The sequence below is a fragment of the Peromyscus eremicus genome, chromosome 23, assembly GCF_949786415.1.
Source record: "Peromyscus eremicus chromosome 23, PerEre_H2_v1, whole genome shotgun sequence".
Taxonomy (NCBI): Eukaryota; Metazoa; Chordata; class Mammalia; order Rodentia; family Cricetidae; genus Peromyscus; species Peromyscus eremicus.
Window position 1 is genome coordinate 11,621,570 of NC_081438.1, and position 25,731 is coordinate 11,647,300.

Consider the following 25,731-nt stretch of genomic DNA (forward strand, 5'->3'; position numbering starts at 1 on the left):
ACATTACTTCTAATAGAATTTTTGAAAATTCAGAAATATATAAGACAATAAAATCTCCCACACATAGTCATATAAATTTTTTTCTGGGTATATTTTTAAATGTATAAAATAGTAGATTAATGTTTTTGTAATGATCTGTTAGTCCTATTTCAACCATATTTCTATATACTGAAATACTTTTTCTGTAACTTTTAAAATGACTACATAGTTTTGTGCTGTGAGGCTATAATAAACATTGAGTTTTAAAGACACCACCGGTTATGGTGTAGGGTCACATCATGCCTTCCGTGAACTGTATCAGTAAGTTAAGTTGTACAGCACCATCAATGTGGGCTGCTGCTTCTGAATCTCTGAGAGTTGCGGTGTGAAAAAAGAAGTTAAAATGGGCATTCTCTGGAGTCTGTTACTTAAGGGGAAGTGTCTTCTCTTTTACTAGGAAAGTAACACAAGTTGAGACCATATCATCAGAAAGGTGAAATTATCAAGAATATGAAATTCTTTAAGAAAATGTACAGAGGACCTCCTGTGGCAGGTCATAGTCAAAATACACATAGTCACAGTGTTTTTTTAAAAATTACCTTTGGAAAATATGTCTAATATTTCACATATGAAATACAATAAACCTCTTGTTTAGACTTGGAGGTTCCCCAGCATATCTTGTGTGTGTGTGCATGCATACATGTATCTGTGTATGTGCACAGCCATGTGTATCTGTGTGTGTGCATACAGATGCATATTCCCAATCTAAAAATATCTTAAATTTTTTTTTTGTTTTTTTTTTTGTTTTTTTCAAGACAGGGTTTCTTTGTGTAGCCTTGGCTGTCCTAGAACTAGCTCTGTAGAGTAGGCTGGCCTGGAACTCACAGAGATCCATCTGCCTCTGCCTCCCGAGTGCTAGGACTAAAGGCGTGCACCACCATTGCACAGCAGATATCTCAAATCTTAAACACTACCAACTAGTTCAGACATGGGATACACAACCTGTAATGTGTGACTGGCACTGTAGAATCTGTCTATTTACATGTCATGAATCATGGAGGGCTTTAACTCCTTTAGAGATATACTTTGTTCAACTCTGCCAATAACCACACTAGTTAAGTAGAGTCAAGGTCATATTTTTTCAGATGAAGAGCTATTATAGTCTTTGGAATTAAAAACAACAACGACAAATATTCATTGAAGGGACTGAGAGGAAGGTTCAGTTGGTAAAGTGTTTGCCACTCAAGTATGAGGACCTGAGATGGGGTCCCTAGTACCTATGAGTGAGGTGCTGGAGGGGTGTAAAGACAGGTGGGTCGCCGGGCGGTGGTGGCGCACGCCTTTAATCCCAGCACTCGGGAGGCAGAGCCAGGCGGATCTCTGTGAGTTCAAGGCCAGCCTGGACTACCAAGTGAGTCCCAGGAAAGGCGCAAAGCTACACAGAGAAACCCTGTCTCGAAAAACCAAAAAAAAAAAAAAAAAAAAGACAGGTGGATCTCTGGGACTTGCTGATCAGTCGGCCTAACCTAATTGGTGAGCCTCGTGGCCTAGCAAGAGACTTTACCTCAAAAAATAACATAGAGTACAATCAAGGAAGACACCTGAAGTTGACTTCTGGCCTCCACACGCACATGTGTGTACACTTGTGCGGCTGCACACACATGTGTGCACATGCCCATACAAACACACACACCATAGAATACCCACATACCGATCAAATGTTCTGTTGAATTTATTAAAACATAAAAAGTTAGCTTTGGGTTTCTGGATTAACTTTGACTCTGGGCAGTTACTTCACCTCTCTGAGCCTCATTGTCCCAGTCTGCTAAATGGCTGGTAATAACACTCACCTTGTGCTTGGTATAGATGTGATTAATGTCACTTTTCTCCCTTACAGCTGTGTTGAGCTATCTCTGCAGTAAAAATATACTTTACTGTGTGTGTTGTGTGTAGGAGGTGCATGGATGTGTAGGGGGACGGTCTTACCAGTGTGACTGTATGTGACTGTATGTGTGTCTTCATTCATCACTTCCCTTGTTGCTTCCACAACACACCTGACAAAGGCACCTTAAAGCAGGAGGGTTATCTGTGCTCACAGTCTGAAGGTGCAGTCCAAAGGCATGGTGGCAGGACGTGAGCCAGGTGATCACGTTGCACCTCTCAGGAAACAGAGAGACAAACTCTGGTGCTCAGCTTGCATTCTTCCTTTGTGCAGTCCAGGGCCCCAGCCATGGGATGGTGCTGCTCACCTTTAGGGTGAGTCTTCCTACCTCAGCTAACCCAATCTAGAGAGCCCCAACCAGACATGCCTGGAAGCTCGTCTCCTAAGTGAGTCTGGATCCCGTCAAGTTGGCATCAGTACTAACCATCACTCATGAAATCATCAGGATAATTGAGAAAGAAAAGCATTTCTATTTCCATCACCCTCAAAATCACTGCATTGTGTTGTCCTTTACCCACTGGCGTATACGAGTTACAGTGGCCTCTCCGGAATGTTGCTTTACCCCATGGAGGATGTGTGTCACAGTGGCCACACTGAGTGTTGCTTTACCCCCCTGGAAGATGTGTGTCACAGTGTCCACACTGAGTGTTGCTTTACCCCCTGGAGGATGTGTGTCACAGTGGCCACACTGAGTGTTGCTTTACCCCCTGGAGGATGTGTGTTACCATGGCCACACTGAGTGTTGCTTTACCCCGTGGAGGATGTGTGTTACAGTGGCTGCTCTGAATGTATGTATAAGATGTTTTTTATTGGTCTTTCCTAGAGTACTCTTCCTGATCTTTTCACGTTTTCCTGTTAATTACATGTCCTGTAGTTTAGGATTGCATCTTTGATGTTGTGAATGGTGTCACACAGATGCTGGATCCTTCCATAAGTTTCTGGAGATTGATTAAGTCAAGAATGGTAATTGTGTCTTGTCACATATGTGCTCAACCTCAGTCCAGTTCTCTGTGCCTTCATGTCTGGATTGGCCCATTTGTGCATGCAGGTGGTGCATGACTAAGCTGAGACCTGTGTGTCTTTATAACAAAGCCAAAGCTTTCTGGTCCGGTCCTCTCACTCCTGCATTCCCTCCAGAACATCCCGCTTATGGGAGACTTTGTCTGGTCTCTGTCTGAGTTGTACGTGCTGTTGAGGAGCAGTGTGACTAGGTTCTTATTACTTTTGTGTCGCTGTGACCGGAGTACCTGACAGGAAGGAAGAAGGGAAGATGTATTTTGGCTCATAGTTTCAGAACATTGGGTTCAAGATTGCTTGTGGTGGCAGCAGGAGCGTGAGCTAGGTGACACCATGTCAGGAGGTGCAGGCTGGTGCCCACCTGGCTTCCTCCCTGTCCCTCCTCCTCCCATCCGTGCCCATGGGACGATGACACACACAGGTGAGGTCACTCAGTCTCCCACGTGATTGTACAGCCAACAGATGCCAGCATCAACTATCACATCAACACACACTGTGACAGTGGAGAGAGAGGAAGTAAAAGAGTTGAGAGACTATCTTCTTCCGTACAGCTCACTTCACCACCTTTGACTTCCATCTACAGTCCCCTGCTGTTCTTTACTCTTCAGGTCTCAGACTGGCATTTTATAATGTTTCTAGATTGTGTTCTCTGTGTGTGTTCCTGTATGCATGTGCACATGCTGTGGTGCATATGTGGAACTCAGGACAGTTTTCAGGAGTTGGGTCTTACCTTGATGGTTTTCTTACACAGAACATAATGGCAACAGGAATGGGAGCTCCAGGACAGTTTGTTCTCGTAGTGGCAGGGAGTATAGTGTTCTTTTCCTTCCTCTTTTCATCTCTGCCTGTTGTCTTAGTCAGTGTTCTGTTGCTATGAAGAGACACCATGACCACGACAACTCCTTTGAAAGAAAGCACTTAACTGGGGCTGGCTTACAGTTTCAGAGGTTAGTCCATTATCAGCATGGCAGGACATGGCGATATGCAGGCAGACATTGTGCTGGAGAAGGAGCTGAGAGTTCTACATCCAGATCCAAAGGCAGCAGGAAGAGAGAGACTGGGCCTGGCTTGAGCATTTTTTGTTTGTTTGTTTTGTTTTGTTTCAAAAGGGTTTCTTTGTGTTGCCCTGCTGTTCTGGAACTCCCTCGGTAGACCAGGCCTCCCTCGAACTCAGAGATTCACCTCCCTCTGGGATTAAAGGCATGTACCACCACCTCCCAGCTGAGCATTTGAAACCTCAAAGTCCACCCCAGTGATATACTTCCTCCAACAAGGCCACACCTCCTGCTACAAGCCCCACCTCCTAATAGTGCCACTCCCTATTTGGGGCCATTTGTGTGTTTTCAAAATAGGTTTTTTCTGTGTAACAGCCCTGGCTGTCCTGGAGCTTGCTTTATAGACCAGGCTGACTTTGAACTCACAGAGATCCTCCTACCAAAGTTGTTCTTGATTTCCACTTGTGTGAAACTGTTGCTTTTCTAGGAAAGCTATGTGACATGCCAAGGAGCACAGTGGTTCCTAGGCTTCATCATTTTGCAGATGAATAAAAATAAAATCCCTGGGAGGTGATATAATGTCCTCTACTTTTTGTTTTGGTGAATTACGAAAATTTAAAAAGCTGGGCAGTGGTATATTCCTTTAATCCCAGCACTCAGGAAGCAGAGGCAGGCGGGTCTCTGTGAGTTTGAGACCAACCTGGTCTACATAGTGAGTTCCAGGACAGCCAGGGTTGTTACACAGAGAAACCCTGTCTCAAAAAATAAAACAAAAAGAATATTTAAAAACAATTATCACCTAGTGTGGTGGTGCACACCTTTAATCCCAGCACTAGGAAGGCAGAGGCTGCTGGATCTCTGTGAGTTTGAGGCCAGCCTGGACTGTAAAGTGAGTTCCAGCACAATCAGGGCTACATAGAGAAACTCTGTCTCAAGAAACCAAAAAGAAAAAAAATACCATTTGTGAAATAAATATCATTTGAGAAAAAAGAAACTTGGTAAAATATAACTTCAACGATGGTGGTTCTTGGTGCTGGGAAGATGGCTCAGTGGTGAGAGGACTTGTTCTCACAGAGGCCTGGGTTTTGTTCTCAGGATACACTGTGGCTTCAAGCCTGTAACTCCAGCTCCAGGGGATTGGACACTCTCCTCTGGCCTCCCACGGGTCAAGCACAAATGTGGTGCATGCAGAGTAAAGACAAAACACACATAGACATAAAATAAAAAATAAGTCTCTAAAAAATAAATGGTAAACTTAGCCCTATCAGAAACGCATTATTATTGTGGACACTTTTTTGTGTGTCTAGACCAGCTTCATTATCAGCCAGTGAATGTTGTTCATGTGCTAGGCCTGCTGAAGCTTCAAGAAGCCTCAGGATCTTCCTTGATTTTCCTTCTCTGCCTGGATGAACAAGGGGTAAAAATTAGACTTGTTCACCTTCTGTTTGCGTAGCTCTAGCATGTGAGCACTGTTCCTGAACCTGATTCAAGTAATGGAAGACTTTCATGGATCCCAGAGCTGTAAGGGAACACAGGCTTGGCCAAGCTGGAGTACCTGAGGCCACTTCACAGAGCTGGAACACAAGAAGTCAACATTTATTCAGACCTGGTCTTCCCTTCCAGATCTTACTAGGCAGCAAAGTGGCTGAGAGAACCAATCCATCAGGAATAATCTTTGCTTTGATTAATAGGATGTTTGGGGTTTTGAAAGGTTATTTCTTTTGTCAACTCGGCCAATCAGTAAACAGGTTTATGGTGCCAGAGTCACATTTGAGTGAGTCCTTGTCTCTTCCCTGCATTGTCTCCTCTGCTCCATGGTTTGAGATGCTCAGGTGTTTTAAATTGTCCCCTAAGTCAAGCTTGGAGTCAGGAACAAATTCTGTGCTTTTTCCCAGAGGGCCTCAGAGTGCTGCTCTGCTCAGACTTCTGTTGAGCAGAGACAAGAGCAGGGAGCAATGAGGACATCAGGAATGCCCTCCAGCGTGTCTTTGTTCTTGGGTGTTCTGGACTGAAATGTGGGGTTCTAGTTCCTGAAAGAGCATATGTCAGTTTGGGTTACAAATGACATCATGTTTGTGGCTTAGAGTTAACGTTCCAGAGTCTTCAGCCACATAGCCTGGGGAGGCAGAGGCAGGCAGATCTCTGTGAGTTCAAGGCCAGCTTGCTCTATATGGTGGGTTCTGGATTGGCCAAAGCTACAGAGACCTCATCTCAAAAACAACACAACAGCCGGGAATGGTGTGCACCCCTTGAATCCCAGCACTCGGGAGGCAGAGGCCAGTGAATCTCTGTGAGTTCAAGGCCAGCCTGGTCTCCAAAGCGAGTTCCAGGAAAGGCGCAAAGCTACACAGAGAAACCCTGTCTCGAAAAAACCAAAAAAAAAAAAAAATTACTCAGAGGCTTAATACTATTTATAAACTATATTGCCTATGGCAGATCTCTTGCTAGCTAGCTCATATCTTAAATTAACCCATTTCTATTAATCTGTGTTTTGCCACATGTTCCATGGCTTTACCTATCTGCTGGCATGTTGCACCTTGGGCGGCAGGCTGATGTCTCTCCAGACCCTGCCTTTCTCTTTCCTGTCTCTCTTCTTGGATTTCCCGCATGCCTCTAAGCTGCCTTGCCATAGGCCAAAGCAGCTTATTTTTTAACCAGTGGGAACAGCATATATTCACAGTGTACAGAAAGACTTCCTCCAGCATTCCTCAGTGAGGTCTTTGCACACAGGACACATTCTTAGTCTGGTTGGTGATCGGCCTGTTTTGCAAGAAGGGAGATGCCAGCTAAATGTTCTGACCCACTCTGCCCTAGTCAGACTTCCCGTATGTACAGAGTACCTTACTGTTAGCAGCTGAGAGACTCACGAAGGTCCGTGCTCCGAGCAGGTGCCGTATTGATAATATGTAGTATTTCCCGAAACCTCCTTAGCAACACAATGTTCCCAACAGGTTGATTGCCAACAAAATGGTACATAGAAAATGTAGTGGCAATGGGTTTTTTGTTTGTTTGTTTGTTTGTTTTTAATACATTCATGTCTACAGCAAATGAGAAACTGCATTGGTAGCCAGTCATGGTAGCACACACCTTTTATCCTTGCTCTTGGGAGACAGAGGCAGGTGGATCTCTCTGAGTTCAAGGCCAAGCCGGTCTACAGAGTGAGTTCCAGGATAGGCTCCAAAGCTACACAGAGAAACCCCATCTCAAAAGACAGAAATTAAAATTTTTAAAAAGCCTTCATAATGACAAGTAGCCATGTACTTTTTAATCTAAAACGTCTGAGTCATAGTTTTCTCACTTAAAACAGGAATTGGGGTAAAGGTGAAGACCAAATTAGGCAAAAATTGAAGAGTACTTGCTCATGATTGATGTGAACTATCATATTTTTGGAGCTTAAAAAAAGATTCACTGGCAGGTTTGAGGTTTGTTTCACATGCTCGGTGGTCTGTTGCTTTCTCCATCTGTCAACAGGGAGAATGTTTTAGTTGAAGCATCTCACTAGATTTCATGATCTTTGCTTGTTACTATGTTCTCAGTGCCTGTCTGACCCCTTGGGCTTACTGCTCCTAACTCTAAGCCCTACATTTTACAATGGTTTGTATACAGGTTTCTGCGAATAGTAGAGCCAGCAAAGTGCTGGTCCTTGACAGGCAAGAAGGTAATCCAGTTCAGCCCACCTCAGTAACCAGTGCTGGTTCAAACTTCTAGAGTCTAACCTCAAGCAGTTTATTTTAGCCATATATAAGCATGGTACCATCTTGAATGCCAGCACTTGGGAGGCAGAGGCAGGTGGATCTTTTTGAGTTCGAGGCCAGCCTGGTCTACAAAGCCAGTTCCAGGAAAGGCGCAAAGCTACATAGAGAAACCCTGTCTCGAAAAACAAGACAAAACAAAACAAAAAGACAAAGCAGAGTTAGACTTGTAGTTGTAGTTAATTACTTCTCTTCATTGTTGAAAATGTGAAATAGGGATGGGGTGGGGTGGGAGGGGTGTTGCATGCCTTTGATCCCAGTACTTGGAAGGCAGAGGCAGGTGAATCTCTGAGTTCAAGGCTAGCTAGGTCTACAGAGCGAGTTCCAGGACAGCCAGGGTTGCACAGAGAAACCCTGTCTCAAAAAAAAAAAAAAAAAAAAAAAAAAAAAAAAAAAAAAAAAGAAAGAAAGAAAGAAAGAAAAAGAAAAGAAAAAAGAAAAAAGAAAAAAATTAACTACAACAATCAACAATTCTGGCACTACCTTTCATGCTTTTTACAGATTTTTTTTTAAGCTTTTAACCTTTTTTAAATTTTATTTTTTGGTTTTTTAGAAACAGGGTTTCTCCTTGCCTGGAACTCACTGTTTGGGTGGGAGCTCAGCCTCAACCCCTGGCACCCTGACATCCCTGTACCCAAAGAGTCTAGCATGTTTGGAAGGAGTGTAGTAGAAGATCCACCTCAACTCCCCTCCCCTGTCTCTTTCCTTAAACCTGCCCCTTCAAATCCACTAAACACAGCTCCTCTCCTAGAGAGGTTCAGGACCGCTCCCACAGGGTATATAAGTGGCATCCCCGAAAAAGACATGTGGGTTTCCAGTCTCTCTTCCTGTCCCTCTCTGGGGGGTGCCAGAGAATCACCCGGGAACGCTTTACCCATTAAACCAGGGCTTTTCTAATTCAGTCTGATTTGGTTTAATTTGGATTGCTGCGTCAGTGTAGAGTCTTATTGGCGGAAAAACTTATCACTCCCTATGTAGACCAGGCTAGCCTTGAACTTAAGAGATCCACTTGCCTCTGCCTCCCAAGTGCTGGATTAAAGATGTGCACCACCACCGCCCAGCCAAGTTTTTTTTTTTAAATCAGTTTATTTATTTGTATTTTGTGTACATCGGTGTTTTGTCCACATGTATGTCTGTGTGACGGTGTCAGATCCTCTGGAACAAGAGTCATAGACAGTTGTGAGCTGCCATGTGGGTGCTGGGAATAGAACTCAGGTACTCTGGAAGAACAACCAGCGCTCTTAACCCCTGAGCCTTCTCTTCAGCCCCACCAACGATTTTTTTTTTGTTTTGTTTTTGTTTTGTTTTTCGAGACAGGGTTTCTCTGTGTAGCTTTGCGCCTTTCCTGGAACTCGCTTTGTAGACCAGGCTGGTCTCGAACTCATAGAGATCCACCTGCCTCTGCCTCCCGAGTGCTGGGCTTAAAGGCGTGCGCCACCACTGCCCGGCCCAAGTTTTTAATTTTTTAAAATTAATCAAATTTTTCCCAGCCCAATCAGTTTCCTCTCCTGCTCTTTACATATGAGAACGTAAAGGAACGTTTATTGTGACTGAGTTCATTGAGGAATCTGTTTCATGATATCCTGTCTCCCTCTACTGGCCATAAGTGAAATTACCTATAGGTCAGCAAAAGGGAAAACAAATGACCAGGTCACATTTCACATTTTACTGTAGATGTTATTTTTTTAAAAAAAAAAAGAAGTGATCATGGTAACACACACCTTTAATCCCAGCACTCAGGAGGCAGGGACTGGCAGATCTTTGTGAGTTCCAGGCCAGTCAATCTTACATAGTGAGACTCTTGCAAACAACAAAAGAAAAAAAAAAGACATGAAAGGAGTATATCTTAGGTAGAAATTGTACTTCAGATTTTGAATTTTAGTTGTTTCCTAGGCTGGCAATATGCAATTCTAAACTCTCAGAGTCCTAGGACATGTCAGCTACAGCTCCCTCCCAGTCAGCGATACACATAGTCTCAAGGGCAAACAGCCAGACTCCACTGTACTGTATTGTCACACTACAATGCTCAGAAATAGTTTCATGCAGTGGGTCTACTATTAGAACATTGTACAATAAAGAGCGTCTTCGTAGCTTCATTTCTCCGTGTTGCACTGTTCTTACACATATTACTATACACATGTACTCGTTACAAACCAACAGTACAGTGCTAGGATGATCCTTTTTTAAAAGGTGTATTTTGGAGTTTATGTTTGGTTGGTTGGTTGGTTTTTAGTTTTTGAGACAGGGTTTCTCTGTGTAGCCCTGGCTGTCCTGGAACTCGCTCTGTAGACCAGGCTGGCCTGGAACTCAGGGATCTGCCTGCCTCTGCCTCCCGAGTGCTGGGATTAAAGGTGTGGACCACCATAACCTGGCTTATAATGTGTTCTTAAAGAAGCGAGGAATAGGAAGAAAGATACAACATGTTTATAATTATACTAAGCTTATCAGTTTTCTTTTGGGGATACATTTTTACCTTTATTTCTGTGGTTTGACTCCCAGATAGCACCGTCCTAATGCAGTAGACCTCTGTTTATCCCTTCTCTTGGTTGTCCTCACTAACCTTTTCATAAGGGGTAGACCCCAGATAAACACCACCCTAATTAATCTTAGACATTATAATCCTCTCCAAACCCTGTGCAGTTTATCCTGTCACTCTCCAGAGTGCACTAGTGGACAGACGCTCCCTTCCCCGTCGCCCCTAGCAACCACCACTCTAGTCCACACTCAGGTCTGGCTCTGTAAGCACTATCATGTAGTAATTGCCTCTTTGTGGTGTTACAGTTCTTTTTGCTTTTTTTTTTTTTTTTTTTTTTTTTTGGTTTTTCGAGACAGGGTTTCTCTGTGTAGCTTTAGAGCCTGTTCTGGAACTCACTCTGTAGCCCAGGCTGGCCTCGAACTCACAGAGTTACACCCGGTTCTGCCTCCCGAGTGCTGGGATTAAAGGCGTGTGCCACCACCGCCCAGCTTGCCTTTTTAATATATGGACAAAATACTGTTTCCAGAAATCACTTAGGTTAATTATATCTGTCTGTCTCTATGTGTGTGTCTGTGCACATGGACATACGCATGTGCGCATATGGCAATTCATGTACATGTATGTAGAGACGAGAGGAAGATGATGGTTGTTTTCCTTTATAGCTTTATGCCATATTCCTTGAGACAGGGTTTCTTATTTTCTCTCAAGCTCATCACTTTGACTAGGTGGAGTGGCCCGTGAGGTCCTGGGACTCACTTGTCCCTGCACAAGCACATGTGGTAGTGTCTGGCTTCTTTTTAAATTTTTTATTTTTATTTTATTTTATTTTATTTTTGGTTCTTTGAGACAGGGTTTCTCTGTACAGTTTTGGTGCCTTTTCTGGCTCTCTCTCTGTAGACCAGGCTAGCCTCGAACTCACAGAGATCCGCCTGGCTCTGCCTCCCGAGTGCTGAGATTAAAGGCGTGCACCACCACTGCCCAGCCTTTTTAAAATTTTTATACATGTATAGCGTGTGTGTATCCTCTACCTGCTGACCCATCTTGGTGGCCTATGCCTGGCTTTGTCTGTGGGTACTGGGGATTTGAACTTCCCTCATTGGTGTGGTAAGTGTGTCATCCAGTGAGCTGTCTGCCCAGCTCCAGTTTTTGCTTACATGAGGTTGAAGAGTAAATCTTGTCACCTTAGCTGTGCAGGAATTCATCCCTTACATGGTGTCATGTGGTTTCTTTTTTATCATATGAGTTAGCTCTTTGGTTCTTTTTTAAGAAGATGGTTCGTTTTATTTTTATTTATGTATATATGTGTTTGTACACATGCATAAGGGTGCTTGTGCAGTCCAGAAGCGGGTATCAGATCCCCTAGAGCTGGAGTTACAGGCACTTGGGAGTAGCCTGCTGTGGGTGCTGAGAACTGAACCAAGGTCCTCTGCAAAAGCAGCAAGTGCTTTTAACTACGAAGCCATCTCTCCAGTTCCCATAAGTCCGTTTCTTTTTTATTTTTTCCTAAATTATTATTATATTTATTTGCTTATTTTACTTGTATGGTCTTTTATGCCATGGTGTGTGTGTGGAGGTCAGAGGACAACTTTCAAAAATCCATTCTCCCCACTTTATGAGTTCTGCAGATCAAATTCAGTTCAAATGCCAGGGCTGACAGTAAATGCCTTTCCTTGCTGAGCCATCTCTCTAGCACCTGATTTTCTGAAAGACCTTTTAAACATCAGTGCTGGGGATGTATCAATTAATAGAGCACTTGCTTTTACATGTAAGAAGCCCTGGGTTCAAGCACAACACTCCATAAACTTGGAGTGGTACATAAACTTGAGAGGTAGAGGCAGGAGATCGAGTTTAAGACCATTTTTGAAACTCTGGTGGCCCACATCTTTAATCCTAGCACTTGAGAGGCAGAGGCAGGAGGATCTGTGTGAAATCAAGGAGCCTACCTGATGTACATAGTGAGCTTTAGGACAGCTAGGACTACATAGAGATACCCTGTCTCAAGAAAACTAAAGGACCATTCTTGGTTACATAGCAAATCCAAGTCCAGCATGGGATAACTGAGGTCCCTTTTTTGTTTTTAAAGTTATCTTGCCTGTGTAGTCTAAGTTTTGAATGAAAGGTTTAGTTCAAATACCATAGGCTATTTCTATGGTTTTTTGTCCACATCAAATTTGTGTAGTACTTTAATTACCCAAGTCTTGCAGATAAGTGTGTACACACACATAGACACTAACTTTTACATGATTCATATGTATAGCATTGGAAGGTTGGAGACTTACTCTGCTGTTTAGTGGGGATGGAGTCTTCAGGGGATGATGAGAACTGTAAGGTTATTAAAAGCACATGAGTTAGTCCTGGTGGCTTTATAAAGAGAGACAGTTAACATACATGTTCTTCATCTTCTGCTGAGATAATTGACACCATGCCAGGATTCTAACATCAAGACAGTATCACAAGATGAGACCCCTAAACCTTGTACCTCCAGAACTATGAGCCAAAACCCTTTTCCTCAAAAGTACCTTGCCTCCAATGTTTTGGTATAGTATGAAAATGGAATAATATATCAACCATTATTGAAAGTTGAACACAGAGCCCATGAAATGGTTCAGAAGGTGAAAGCTCTTTCCACATAAACCTGGTGACTGAGTTCCATCCCTAGAACCCAGGTGAGGTGGAGGGAGAGAACCCACTCCACAGTTGTCCTCTGACACACGTGTGCTGTGCTACACACACAATAATAATGATAATAGATTGACAGATACTCAGAAAAGTGGAACAGTTAGATGAGAGGAGGTGGATATCTGTGCCTCTGAACAGTCCAAAGGGCAAGATGAAGCTGAATGATTTGGGTAAGCTAGATCTCATCTGAGAACAATGGAATAAATTTAAGGAAGTGGGAATGGAACATTTATGATGGGTTGTTTTGACTCTCGCCTAGATACTGTACCTTGCCTCACTCCTCTACACCATCAGTTACATCTGGTATCTGCACACGGAGCTGAGGATGAAACACAGCCAGAGTGGACAGGGCACAGCTGCACAGGTAAGCAGAGAAGGGGCTCCCCCAGTTCTCAGTAAGCAGTACAAGCTCTCAACACTGATGAGTGAGTGTGCGGAAACTGATGAAAGAATGTCCCCAGACTTTCCATCTCTTGACATTACTTCCTCTCCTCCCTTGACACACATAAGATTTGGTTGGTTGGTTGGTTGGTTGGCTGGTTTTGTTTTTCGAGACAGGGTTTCTCTGTATAGCCCTGGCTGTCCTGGAACTTGCTCTGTAGACCAGGCTGGCTATGAACTCACAGAGATCCACCTGCCTCTGCCTCCTGGGTGCTGGGATTAAAGGCATGTGCCACCACTGCCCCTGCCACACAAAAGATTTTAATGTAGGAATGTTGTTGATGCTGCTGCCATTCCTGCTCAGCTTGATTCAGTAAGGGAAAGCTTTGGCTCCATGTCACCCATCATTGTTAGTAAAGTATAGGTCATGAAGAAGAGTTAGGGAAGGTGCTGTCTGCTGATATGGGTTTCAGGATAACCAGTGTCAAGGGAAAATGTTCTGCCCTGCTGTGTTTTCAGTATGTGTGAGTGACAGCTGTTGTTTTGCGGAAAGGCAGAAGGATGCTTACGTGACAGTCCGAAGGCAGGAAGCATCCAGAGAGCACTTTGTTGTCCAGCATTCCAGTAAAAGAGAAGGCCAAGCCCACCGTGTGTCTGGGTTCTTTAGTGTGTGTGCGTGTGTTTCACACAGCACACAGTCCATCTGTTCTGAGTATGTGGATCCACATCTTAGTAAATTTGTCAAGTTGTGCTGTCATCATATCCGTGTCAGGATGTTTCTCTCCCCAATGGACTCTCTGTATTTACCATTAAGTCCTTTACACTATCTGCTCTCAAATGTACGTGCCTTCCTATAGACTGGCTGTTCTGGATACTTTATGTAACAATAACACTGTATGGGTGTGCATGCATATGTATGTTTGCTTTCATTTATCACCGTGCTTTATTTTTTATATTTTATTTTTGTATTTATTTTTATTATGGTTGAGGGGAAGGTTTTTATTATAAATATGAGGGAGAGTACAGCCAGAGGCATCTGGAAGAGTTCAGAGCAAGGAAAGTAGTAGACTGAACCTGGCCATGAGGTAGAGTGGACCAGGCCATGAGGGGGCAAAGGAGAGGGAGAGCAGAGGACGAAGGGAGCAAAGAGAAACACACACTTCCACGTGTGTGAATCACCCTTCCTACTACTGAGCAGTTCGTAGTTCCCTGTGTAGTAAATTCAGTTTCTTACTGTTTCACTCTAGAGACAGCAGCGCATGACTTAGGCTGGCTTTGAACTGGCTACAGCTAGTTTGCAACTTCTAACCCTTCTTTCTGCCTGCGCCTCCCAGGGGCTGGGATTATGTATGTGTACCCCTAGACTAGTGAGTTTCTTATTTCTGATGCCTTGAGAACATCACTGATTCTGATGGGTGATATATTTGTGATTTCTCAGTTTTTATTTCTAAAGTCTTTACATTTTTTTTTTTCTGAGACAAGGTTTCTCTGTGTAGCCCTGGCTGTCTGGGAACTCATTGTAGACCCTGGCCTCAAATCAAAGATCCACCTGCTTCTGCTTCCTGAGTGCTGGGATTAAAGGCATGCGCCACCACCACCCAATTTATATATTTCTTTTTTTTAATTTAATTTATTTGTTTATCGTGTGTGTGTGTGTGTGTGTGTGTGTGTGTTTATTGAGACAGAATTTCTCTGTGTAGCCTTGGCCGTCCTGGAACTCCCATGTAGACCAGACTGGCCTCAAACTGAAACTCAGAGATCTGCCTGGCTCTGCCTCCCGAGTGCTGGGATTAAAAGCATGCACCACCACATCTGATTTAATCTTTTTGTTGTTATTGTTATTTATTTGTTTTTGGGAGAGGGTCCCATGTAGCCCAGGCTGTCCCCAGATTCACTACATAGTCAAGGATCTTGACTTCTTATCTTCTTACCTCTATTTCCCAAGTGCTGGGATTCTAGGTGTGGACCACCAAACCCAGTTTATGTGGTGCTGAGATTGGACCCAGGATCTCTAGAACATTAGGAAACACTCGACCAACTGTGCTACAAAACACAGGCCCATTTTAATCTTATACACATTATTAAATATTCTAATCTTACTTCTGCAATAGTCATTTGATTTCTTTTAAAGTAAACTTTTGTTAAGAGCGTGATAAACGCTCTAGAAAGTTACTCTACCCTTTTCATAGAGCCTGTAGATTACTTCTTAAACAAAGGAGATTGGACACGTGAAATAGCCCAGTATCTGTTGTGTGAGTAAGTGGAGGAGTGTGTGGATTAAAGGCATTAGCGATTAGCTCAGAGTCCTCAATAAAGCATCAGTGTTGCATTGAGGATAGAAGTAAAAGCATTTCCCTCTGGAGTCATCTAAACAAGAGCAAGTCAGATTCGAATCTCTACCTCATGATCTCTGTGTCTTTTGTCCTCTGCCTGTTGTATGAGTCTAAATTTGTGCCTGCCTGAAGGCTGTCTTGTGACTCTGTCCCGGTGTCTGTCTGTCCCTCATCTAGGGCTTTGCTCTGTCTTTATTGACTAGCACAGAAAATATCACATAAGGAGGGAAAGGGAGATACTTTACAGAATCTTTAACAGAGTTTTACAAGAGATGAAGTCACTATCTCCAACTGACCCAGATAACATTTTTTAAATTTTTTTCATGTGCATTTATGGTTTTGCCTACATGTATGTCTGAGTGAGCATGTTGGATCCACTGGAACAGGAGTTAGACAGCTGTGAGCTGCCATGTGGGTGCTGGGAATTGAACCCAGGTCCTCTGGAAGAGCAGCCAGTGCTCTTAGCCATCTCCCTAGCCCCACAAACATTGTTCTTTATCAATTAATATCCAAATGTTGAGTTCAACATTTATAGTGGATATTACTCTTAGAAGAATGCTTCCAATTTCTGTATTTTTTGCTTTCAGCAAATGATATAAATGCATTGTTTGGGGTCACTTGTCTGCTTTATAGCCTTGGGTACATCATCTCTCATGTTTTGTTTCTTTAAAAGGCTCTTGCTATGTAGCCCATGCTGGCCCACAACTTACTATGTAACCAAGACAATCAGACCTCAAGTTTTCATCTTAAAGTTAAGTATTTATCTATATGATCCATGGTGCCTCTTCCAGCTCACAGCACCAAGGCTCTGTGATCTGTGAAAATGACATCTTTCTTTTTTTTTTTTTTAGCTTTGTTCAAGTTGTTCACTGTTAAGGAAGGGAAGGAAGAACAGAGAATGTTCTTTCTTCTTTTCTCTGATCCCCACTTCTCAGAGAGTAGGGGGAAAAAAATCAGTGAAACTTTAACATGAAAAATGCCCATAAGTAACATCCTAAAGATGATACTACAGCCTGTAAAAAGCTATTCAATGAAACTTCTTGGAATAACAAAAACAATTCTTTTGTTTGTTTGTTTTTTGAGACAGGGTTTCTCTGTGTAGTTTTGGTGCCTGTCCTGGATCTCACTCTGTAGACCAGGCTGGCCTCGAACTCACAGAGATCCGCCTGGCTCTGCCTCCCAGGTGGGGTGCTGGGATTAAAGGAGTGCGCCACCACCACCCGGCCAAAAACAATTTCTTTTGAGGCAGGATTTTACTGTATAGGCCAGGCTGGCCTTGAACTAACTCACAGGCATCTGCTTGCCTCTACACAACTGGTGGTAAATGAGTTTTATATTAGTAGCTACTAGCCACAAGTGGCCACTGACCACTTGTAATGTAGCTACAAAATGCAGGGACTGAAGCGGGACACTCAGGCTTTGAAGCAGAGTCCCTCACTCTGTAGCCCTGGCTGGGGCAGGATTAGAACTTGATCTGTAGTTAGGCTGGCTTCTGACTTACAGCAATCCTACTGCCTCTGCCTTTCAAATTCTGGGCTTAGAGGCATGTGCCATCATGCCTGGCAGGCATTTTCATTTTATTTCGTGTAAGTAGCCGTGTGCGGGTAGTAGCTGCTGTGTACAACCAGAATTCTACTCTGCTGCCGTTTTATCTGGCCCACTCTGGGCGTTCCCCAGGCATAGGTGTCTTCTGCCCCTTAACCTTGCGTGGTGTCTCCAGTTAGGAAGGGCCTGTGGCTGCTCACCCCTTTACACACTTGTCTGTATAAATGGAAGATACTATGGAGAGCTGGGACTTGGTTTTCTTCTCTTTGGGCAGATGAGTGCCTCACAGCACAGCAGCCCCAGGGCTTTGTTCAGGACTTCACTCAAAGCCTGGGGCTGAGTGGGGGCTCTGCTGGCCAGTGTGAAAGGCAAACCCACAGGCCATGAACTTTCCTTCAGAATACCAAGTTCATAGTCGTCATGCTGCTATAAATGTTCAGTCTCGGATACACGTGGGGAGTGTTCATCTGTCTGTCTGTCTGTCTGTCTGGGAGTGCTGTGGATTTGAACCCAAAACTTTTCTATGATAAGTACATATTCCATCACCCTATGTAATGTAACATACTGTGTGTGTGGTGTATGTGCAGTGTGTGTGCCTGTGCGTCAGTAAGTAGAGATCAGTCATCAACACCAACTGCTTTCCTCTTCTGCTCTCCACCTTTTTTGTTTTTCTTGGTTTTTCTCTATGTAACAGTCCTGGATGTCCTGGATCTCGCTCTGTAGATCAAGCTGGCCTCGAACTCACAGAGATCCACTTACCTCTGCCTCCAGAGTGCTGGGATTAAAGGCGTGCACCACCACTGCCCACCACAGTCCACCTTTTTGTTTTTTGTTTTTGAGACATTATTTCTCACTGAAGCTGGATTTTGCTATTTGTGCTAGTCTGATTGGCCTGTGATGCCTCCAGGATCTGTATGTCTTTCCTTTCCTCCTCCACAATGCTAGGGTTACTGACAAGAGGTGCTCTGCCTGGCTTCTGGTGTGGATGCTAGGGATCTGAACTTAGGTTCCTGTGCTTGCTCAGTGACTACTTCATCAATTGAACCATCTTCTAGGTCTCCAGATTCTAAATGCTCCCTCCTCTAGAATGCAGTGGTCTTGTATTCAAGACCTTGTATTCATGGACTCTGTCATGTCAGCATGAGCCTATTAATACTTTGTGCTAGCCAACTTGTGCATAGCTTTGTTCACCCATACCTTTCTGGGTCTAAAAGAATAAGACACTCTTTGATTTCATATATGCCTTTGTTCCTAAAAGAATTTGTTTCAGCACTCAGACCTTGGATTAAATTACTTCCTGTAGTCTTCTGTTTTTTTTTTTTTATTATTATTTCTTTTTAGCATAGTGATATAGATAAAACACTGTCATCTCCAGTACCAAGGGAACTGACTGTTTGATGGATTCTACAAACAATATGGCTGACAAAGCAATGGGGCTGCTGTACATGTGTGTGTGTTTACTGGAGAGTTTGGTACTGGTCCTAACATTTTTCACATATGTCTATTCTTTTCACAGGTGATCAGTCATACTCACCAAGGTGGTCACGTGGTGTTCATTTTGTCAAGGTAAGATTTTTGTCTTCCTGGTAAGGTGGCCAAGGAACAATGGCCTCTTCTCTTCATTTCTCCTGTCACTCCTGGGGCTTCACAGCAGGAGATGATAGGAAGCAACAAGCATACTTGTCGATGAGTTGTGAGCTGGGTTTTACTCGGACTCTGTAGCACCAGTTCTTTGTGACTGTGTCGGGTGCATGCATCTGTGGAGTCCAGAGGTTGATGTCAGCCTCTTTCCCTTACCGCTCTCTCTATTATACATGGAGGCAGTCTTGCACTGAACCCAGAGCTCAGCATACCTGCTAGTCAGACCAGCTGCATACCCTGGAGATTCACATCTGTCTCTAGTGTGCTGGACAGCAGGCTGGCCGGCTTCTGGGCATCCCACTGTGCCTGACTCCAGTCCTCAAGCTTATGTGGCAGACACTTGACCTTAGGAGCCCAGCTCTCAAGCTCAGGCCACCTTATAATGTTGTCTGAGAATCCTAGTCCAAGAAGAACCTAGAAGTAGTCACATTGGTTTTAGACTTGTAGGGCAATGGCTGTATTTAAGTGGATAAACAGTTGTCTAAAGAGTAAGCACACGGGAAAGGTAAACACAAGAATTCATCTGGCCATTGAATGTGAAGGAGACCCTGCAGAGCTGCTCCATAGTTTCCTTTTTTTTTTTTTTTTTTAAAGATTTTATTTATTTATCATGTACACAGAAGAGGGCATTAGATCTCATTACAGATGGTTGTGAGCCACCATGTGGTGGCTGGGAATTGAACTCAGGACCTCTGGAAGAGCTGTCAGTGCTCTCAACCTCTGAGCCATCTCTCCAGCCCTAGTTTCCTTTTTTTGTTTGTTTGTTTGGTTGGGTTTTTGCATTTTGTTTTTGTTTATGTTTGGCTTTTTTTCTAGACAGGGTTTCTCTTTGTAGCTCTGGCTGTCCTGGAATTCAATCTGTAGATCAGACTGGCCTCGAACTCAGAGAGATCCTCCTGCCTCTGCCTCCTGAGTGCTGGGATTAAAGATGTGCACCACCACTGTCTGGCAGCTCCGTAGTTTTCTTTTCTTTTCTTTCTTGTTTTGTTTTGTTTTGTTTTGTTTTGTTTTGTTTTTTGAGACAAGGTTTCTCTGTGTAGTTTTGGCACCTGTCCTGGATCTCGCTCTGTAGACCAGGCTGGCCTCGAACTCACAGAGATCTGCAGGACTCTGCCTCCTGAGTGCTGGGATTAAAGGAGTGCGCCACTGCTGACCAGCCATAGTTTTCTTTCATGTGTATTTTTTTTTCATGTAAATTTTGTTTTGTTTTGCTTTTTTGACACCAAGTCTTGCTATGTAGCTCAGACTGGCCTCGAAATCAAGATCCCTCTGCCTCAGCTTCCTGAATGCTGAGATGATAGGCCTGCATCCCTGCACCCAGCCTCACTTGGATTCTGATTTGTTTTCTTTTCTCCTACTTAGATTGTGTGTGTGTTTGCATGCCCATCACACGTGCATGTGAGGAGTGTGTGCACATCGAAGCAGGTGTTGTGTGTCTTTTTCTATCACCTTGCAACTTCTTTTTTGAGATAGTATCTCTCACTGAACCTGGAGTTCACCAGCTGGCTAAGCTAGCTAGCCAGTGAGCTCTGGGGATCCATCTGTCCCTGCCCCAACCCTAGCCCCAGGGTCCAGATGCACTACCATTCCCTGATTTCTCGTGAGTAGTGGGGATCAAACTCAGATTCTCATGCTTGCATAGCAAGCGCCTTACTGAGTGAGCCAACTCCCTAGCCACCTTGCCATCCCTTAGACACCCCACTCCCTCTCCCTCCTTCTCTCCCTCCCTGGCTGTCCTGGAACTCACTCTGTAGACCAGGCTGTCCTCAAACTCACAGAGACCCACCTTCCTCTGCCTCCCAAGTGCTGGGATTAAAGGCATGCACCACTGTCCAGCAGATTTTTACCTGACTATAATTTCAAAGATTCTCAAGAAACTGTTAGGAGATGGACTTAGATATAAAATCCACATCACACTGCAGTTCTCCAGGAAATAGAAAATAGGGATAGCTATGGTATTTGAGATGTTTTTCTTCATCTATGTCAGGTGTGGGGAGTTGGTGGAGTAATATAGTTGGAGGAAGGAGACTATTTTACTAACAGGGGAAGGGCACGAAACTTTCTGGATAATTGCACAATAAATTTTCTCCTTCCAGCCTGATACCTCTGCTGTTGATGACACCTGTATTCTGTCTGGGCAATGTCAATGAATGTTTCCACAACTTTAGCCAGAGCCACAGGTAAGGAAGGACTAACTCTGGTTTTTATTTGTTCTTTTCTATAACAGAGTAAGAAGGGGAAACAATTCTACATACCTTCTAGCCAAGATGTTTTATTATGGCGTTTGTGTCCCCTGGGAAAAGATCATAGATTCAATCTAATTATAAATAAAATAGTTATTGTTTAAATGCTAGCAGGATGAACAGTCTCTGAACCAAGTTTAAGATTGCCATGCAGGAGGGGTTTGGGGAAGGATTATTAAAGGGGAAAAGCACATGAAGACCTTCAATGTCTATGTAAGCAAATAAAAACTGATCTGTTCTGCCAAGTTAAGTGGTTAAGGCACCTCAAAACAATCTTCAGGTGTCTGCATAAGTAAGTTAGAGGGAAAAAAGCAGTTAGAGCTGTACATTTTTAGGTGGTTGTTACTGAGTCAGGGGTACTGGTGTTGTAGGGTCCAAGAAGACCCCAAACAACCCAAACACAGGAGCTCATGCAAAGCAAGATCCAACAGTACAGACCCGGGAACTGACTGCATCCCCGAACATTCATTTCAGCAAATATTTAAGCAGAAAAACCAACCACAGACATAGGTGCCCAGTTACATTTCCACCAACCAGGATCCAAAGATTAGGGACTTTCCTAGTAACACTGTTCTGTGGCTCACTTACCTTGTCCTCCTTGGTTGGTCCACTCAAGTGTGGCTGGGCAGCTTACCCCATTCATGTCTCACCTTGCCAACCAGGGTGTCAGTCACTCAGGAAAACCTCAGGAGGTCTTGGGAACCTAAACTTTATTTCACCCTGCTTTTCAAGATGGAACTTTTATTCAAAATGGCTTCAATTTTGTTCCTTCCTATCCTGGGAACTTATCTTCCAGGGACTGGAGTCAATGACAAAGAGCTTGTGGGTACCAAGATGGCTGCCTAGCATCAAAAGGGGCTTCTTTAGCCGTAGCAGTATGTTTACTTACGGATGTAGCTCAGGCAGTAGAATGTTTGCCGGGCTCACACAAAGTCTTGGTCTGGATCCCCAGCACCACATACTCTGTGTGTGTGTGTGTGTGTGTGTGTGTGTGTGTGTGTGTGTGTGTGTTGCACACCTGTGACCTCAGCACAGAGGAGATGGGGATGCGGGTCAGAGTTTCAAGGTCATCCTGAACTACTTAGTAGTTTGAGGCCAGCCTGGGCTATATCAGATCCTGTCTTAAAAAAAAATGCTTATTTTCGAAATGGGTTCTAGACATAACATGATGTAGTCAGGCTGAAGATACACAAGGAAACAGACAGTATAGAGTGATTTCAAGATATTTCATCTGTGTGAAGGAACAGAATGTTATAGTTACAGACAAGAGCCCAAAAAATGATAAGCACAGTTACTCACTGTGCTGGATAGTTTTCTGTCAACCTGACAGAAGCTAAAGGCCTCAGATTGGAGGGATCATTAATTAAGAAAGTGCCTCCGTAAGATCGGCTGTAGGCAAGCCTGTAGAACATTTTCTTCATTAGGGGTTGATGTTGGGGGGGGACCAGTCCATGGTGGGTGGGGCAATCCCTGGGCTGGTGGTCCTGGGTTCTATAAGAAAGCAGACTGAGCAAGCCATGGGGAGCAAGCCAGTAAGCAGCACCCCTCCATGGTCTCTGCATCAGCTCCTGCCTCCAGGTTCCTGCCCTGAGTTCCTTCAATGATGGACTAAGATGTGAAGAGTAAGCCAAATAAGCCCTTTGCTTCCCAGCTTGCTTATGGCCATGGTGTTCCACGACAGCAATAGTGACCCTGGCTAAGACGCTCAGTTTTTGTTTTGTTCCGCCTGTCTTGTCCTTGTAGTATGGTCCTGTCCACGGGTTCTCTTCCCCAGGTGCATCCTAATGTACTCACCACCGTCAGCCATGATTGAACCCCTGCCTTCCACCAACACATCTGTCTGCAGCACACTCTATTTTTATGGTGTCACTGTTTTCCTGGCCAGCTTTTTCTTCAGCCTCCTCCTCATCACGGTATGGTGCAACCTGTCTGTTACTGTGGAAAGGAAGGATTGGGAGAGATAGGCAGTGTTCCAAGAGTGGCACAATGCAGCAGGCATTTCCCATGCTCCCAGCACCAGGGGAGTGGCCATGGCTGTGAGGATGTAGTTTAGTTGGTGGGACACTTCCCTAGAGTACATGAGAACATGGGAAGTTGAGACAGGAGGTCAGAAGTTCCTGGACTGTATAGGAGATCATTTCTCACACACACACACACACACACACACACACACACACACACACACACACAAATGTAAAGAAAGTGACTAGGAGATGTTGACAGTGTAATCACTATCTTTGTTCTTTGGACTTCCCAAAATCAAATTATGAACAGAAAAACAAACCTGTGTTAGTTAGGGGACAATCACATTCACTGTAGAATTAATGTGTTTCTTTGATTCCCACGAGGACCCAGAGTAGAAAGATCATATGATGCAGATGTATCCTTTGTATAGGTGACATTCTGTGACACAGGACCCATGCTTTGCTTTAATTTCCCCGATAATGAAAGCATGTTCTCCTCTCCCCACCCCCCAGGGATGGTTTCTTTAGCCCTGGCTGTCCTGGAACTCACTATGTAGACTAGGCTGGCCTCAAACTCACAGAGATCTTCCTGCCTCTGCCTCCAAGTTCTGAGATTAAAGGCGTGTGCCACCATTGGTTGGCTGAGAAGAGATTTTCTTTCTTTTTTTTTTTTTGTCACCCTTTTTGCCCAGTTTAATGTCAATTGTGTTTTTGTTTTTTTGGGTTTTTTTATATATATATTTTATATATTTATTTATTTTGGTTTTTTAGAGAGAGGGTTTTACTGTGTAGCTTTGCGCATTTCCTGGAACTCACTCTGTAGCCCAGGCTGGAGAAGAGATTTTCTAAAACTCCTTTTTGCTCAGAGTTGAGAATTTAATCTCAGCCTTTGTACTGATGAACTTTAGGGTATTAAGCATAAAACATGGTCTAGAAGCATGTCTAATAAGATATTTTAAGAGATGGGCTAGTTAGAACTCACTTTAACTTCCTGGGTAGGAATATAGGTCATTAGTACAATGCTTGCCTATCATGTACAAGTCTGTGGGTTTGATTCCCACCTCTACAAGAAGACAGCACACCTTCCCATATGTTCTGATTTGTTTGAGGTTGGGGAAAGCTGGGAGTTGATGACATTCACACCGTGAACATAATAACTGAAAGTTTGGTCATTAACTGTTTGTCGACATGAAAATTCCCAATGGGTAATTCTCCAAAGTCTGCTCTCACAGTAAAGGAGGGTAGTGGTTTTTCCTGACACGAGCTCCTTATAGAGTGTATCCTCTAAAATGCTGGAAAATCTGACTAAGCCATAGGCTGATTACTCACAATGACACTCATGTTTAGGTCCTACTCATCCATGCCCAGACATTGTATAAGAAGTTTGTGAAGTCGACAGGCGTTCTGGAGAGTGATCAGTGGGCAGTGATTTACACTGTGGGTCAACGAGTACGCTTCTTCCCAGTGGCCTTTGTGTGCTGCTGGGGCCCAGGTGGGTATCGTAGTAAACAGTTGGGAGGCGAAGAAGGTAGCTGTGGGGGTCATCAAACAAAATGATCTCACCCAAATCATGACTGCTTATTCCTTCCCAGCTTGTACATTTTATTTATTTACTTATTGCTTTATTTTCTGAGACAAGATCTCATTATGTAGACCCCGCTGGCCTCAAACTTGGAGAGATCCACCTACAGCCTCTGCCTCAAAGGCAAGATAAAAGACATGTACCACTCCACCTGGCATTCATCTGCAAGTTTTAATCAGTAAGGACCAGAACTGAAGGCCAAAGGCTCAGGGATTTATATAACTGTTTAATCTCAGTGCTGATCTTCAGGTACCTGTAGCTTCTGTTCGTGGAATGTTCGGGCATGTGCACTGAGAGCTAACACAGTTCACACATTGTGTATCTGCAGCTGTCACACTGCTGATCATAAAGCTGACCAAGCCACAGGACACCTCCCTGCACATGGCCCTCTCTGTGCTCCAGGTAATACCTTCCAAAGCCAGAATCTCTTGTCTTGTGCTTTGTGCCTTCTTCTCTTACACTGCCGTTTAGAGAACACACAGTTTTTCTATTCATTTGTACATTGCAAAAGAGAACATCTAGTGTTTATGCTGACTTAGGAGGAATATAACCATTTCCTGAAAGGCAAGCTAGTCTAAGTGTTTCTGGGTATAGTTTGGAGCACATGTGTCTCTGGGGAACTTGGTTTTGATATGTTGAAGATACAGGCAGTAGAATAAGATCTCCCGGGGTATGTTCTGGTGAGGCACTGGTAGTGATGATCCTCTCCTATCCAGAGTGAATCAGATGACACAAATTAACTGTTCATAGTGAATGGTGAGCAGTAAAGGAATGCTTCTCCTCTCTCCTCCATTATCAGAAGGAAACTTTAGACTAACTATGCTGATTGAGAACAGTGTTCTATGAGAAGTAAGTCAGCAGTTGATGCCGTTTTATTGTCTTCGTGTATGTACCAGACAATGTAACTAGCCTTCAGCTGTCCACAGCAAGATACAATGTGAATTATTTATTATGTACACAGAAGAGGGCGCCGGATCTCATTACAGATGGTTGTGAGCCACCATATGGTTGCTGGGAATTGAACTCAGGATCTCTGGAAGAACAGTTGGTGCTCTTAACCTCTGAGCCATCTCTCCAGCCCCATTGTGAAGAGTTTAGATGAGCTTGTCTATAGTTCAATAGCTCGAATGATGGCACTGCAAATAGGGTTGGGGCTTTGTCGCATGTGCGTGTGCGCGCACGCACACACACATACATATACA

The 25,731-nt window shown here is 43.8% G+C and overlaps 1 protein-coding gene across 1 annotated transcript in view; it reads left to right on the forward strand.

The window, feature by feature from the left end:
• The window catches only part of Tmem116 (transmembrane protein 116), a 42,483-nt gene that overhangs the window by 15,855 nt on the left and 897 nt on the right, over positions 1 to 25,731 (forward strand). The window contains exons 6-11 of the mRNA XM_059249762.1: positions 13,100 to 13,204; positions 18,616 to 18,665; positions 20,837 to 20,920; positions 22,758 to 22,896; positions 24,295 to 24,439; positions 24,858 to 24,931. Coding sequence (XP_059105745.1) covers positions 13,100 to 13,204; positions 18,616 to 18,665; positions 20,837 to 20,920; positions 22,758 to 22,896; positions 24,295 to 24,439; positions 24,858 to 24,931 — 597 coding nt within the window. The remainder of the gene's footprint in view (positions 1 to 13,099; positions 13,205 to 18,615; positions 18,666 to 20,836; positions 20,921 to 22,757; positions 22,897 to 24,294; positions 24,440 to 24,857; positions 24,932 to 25,731) is intronic.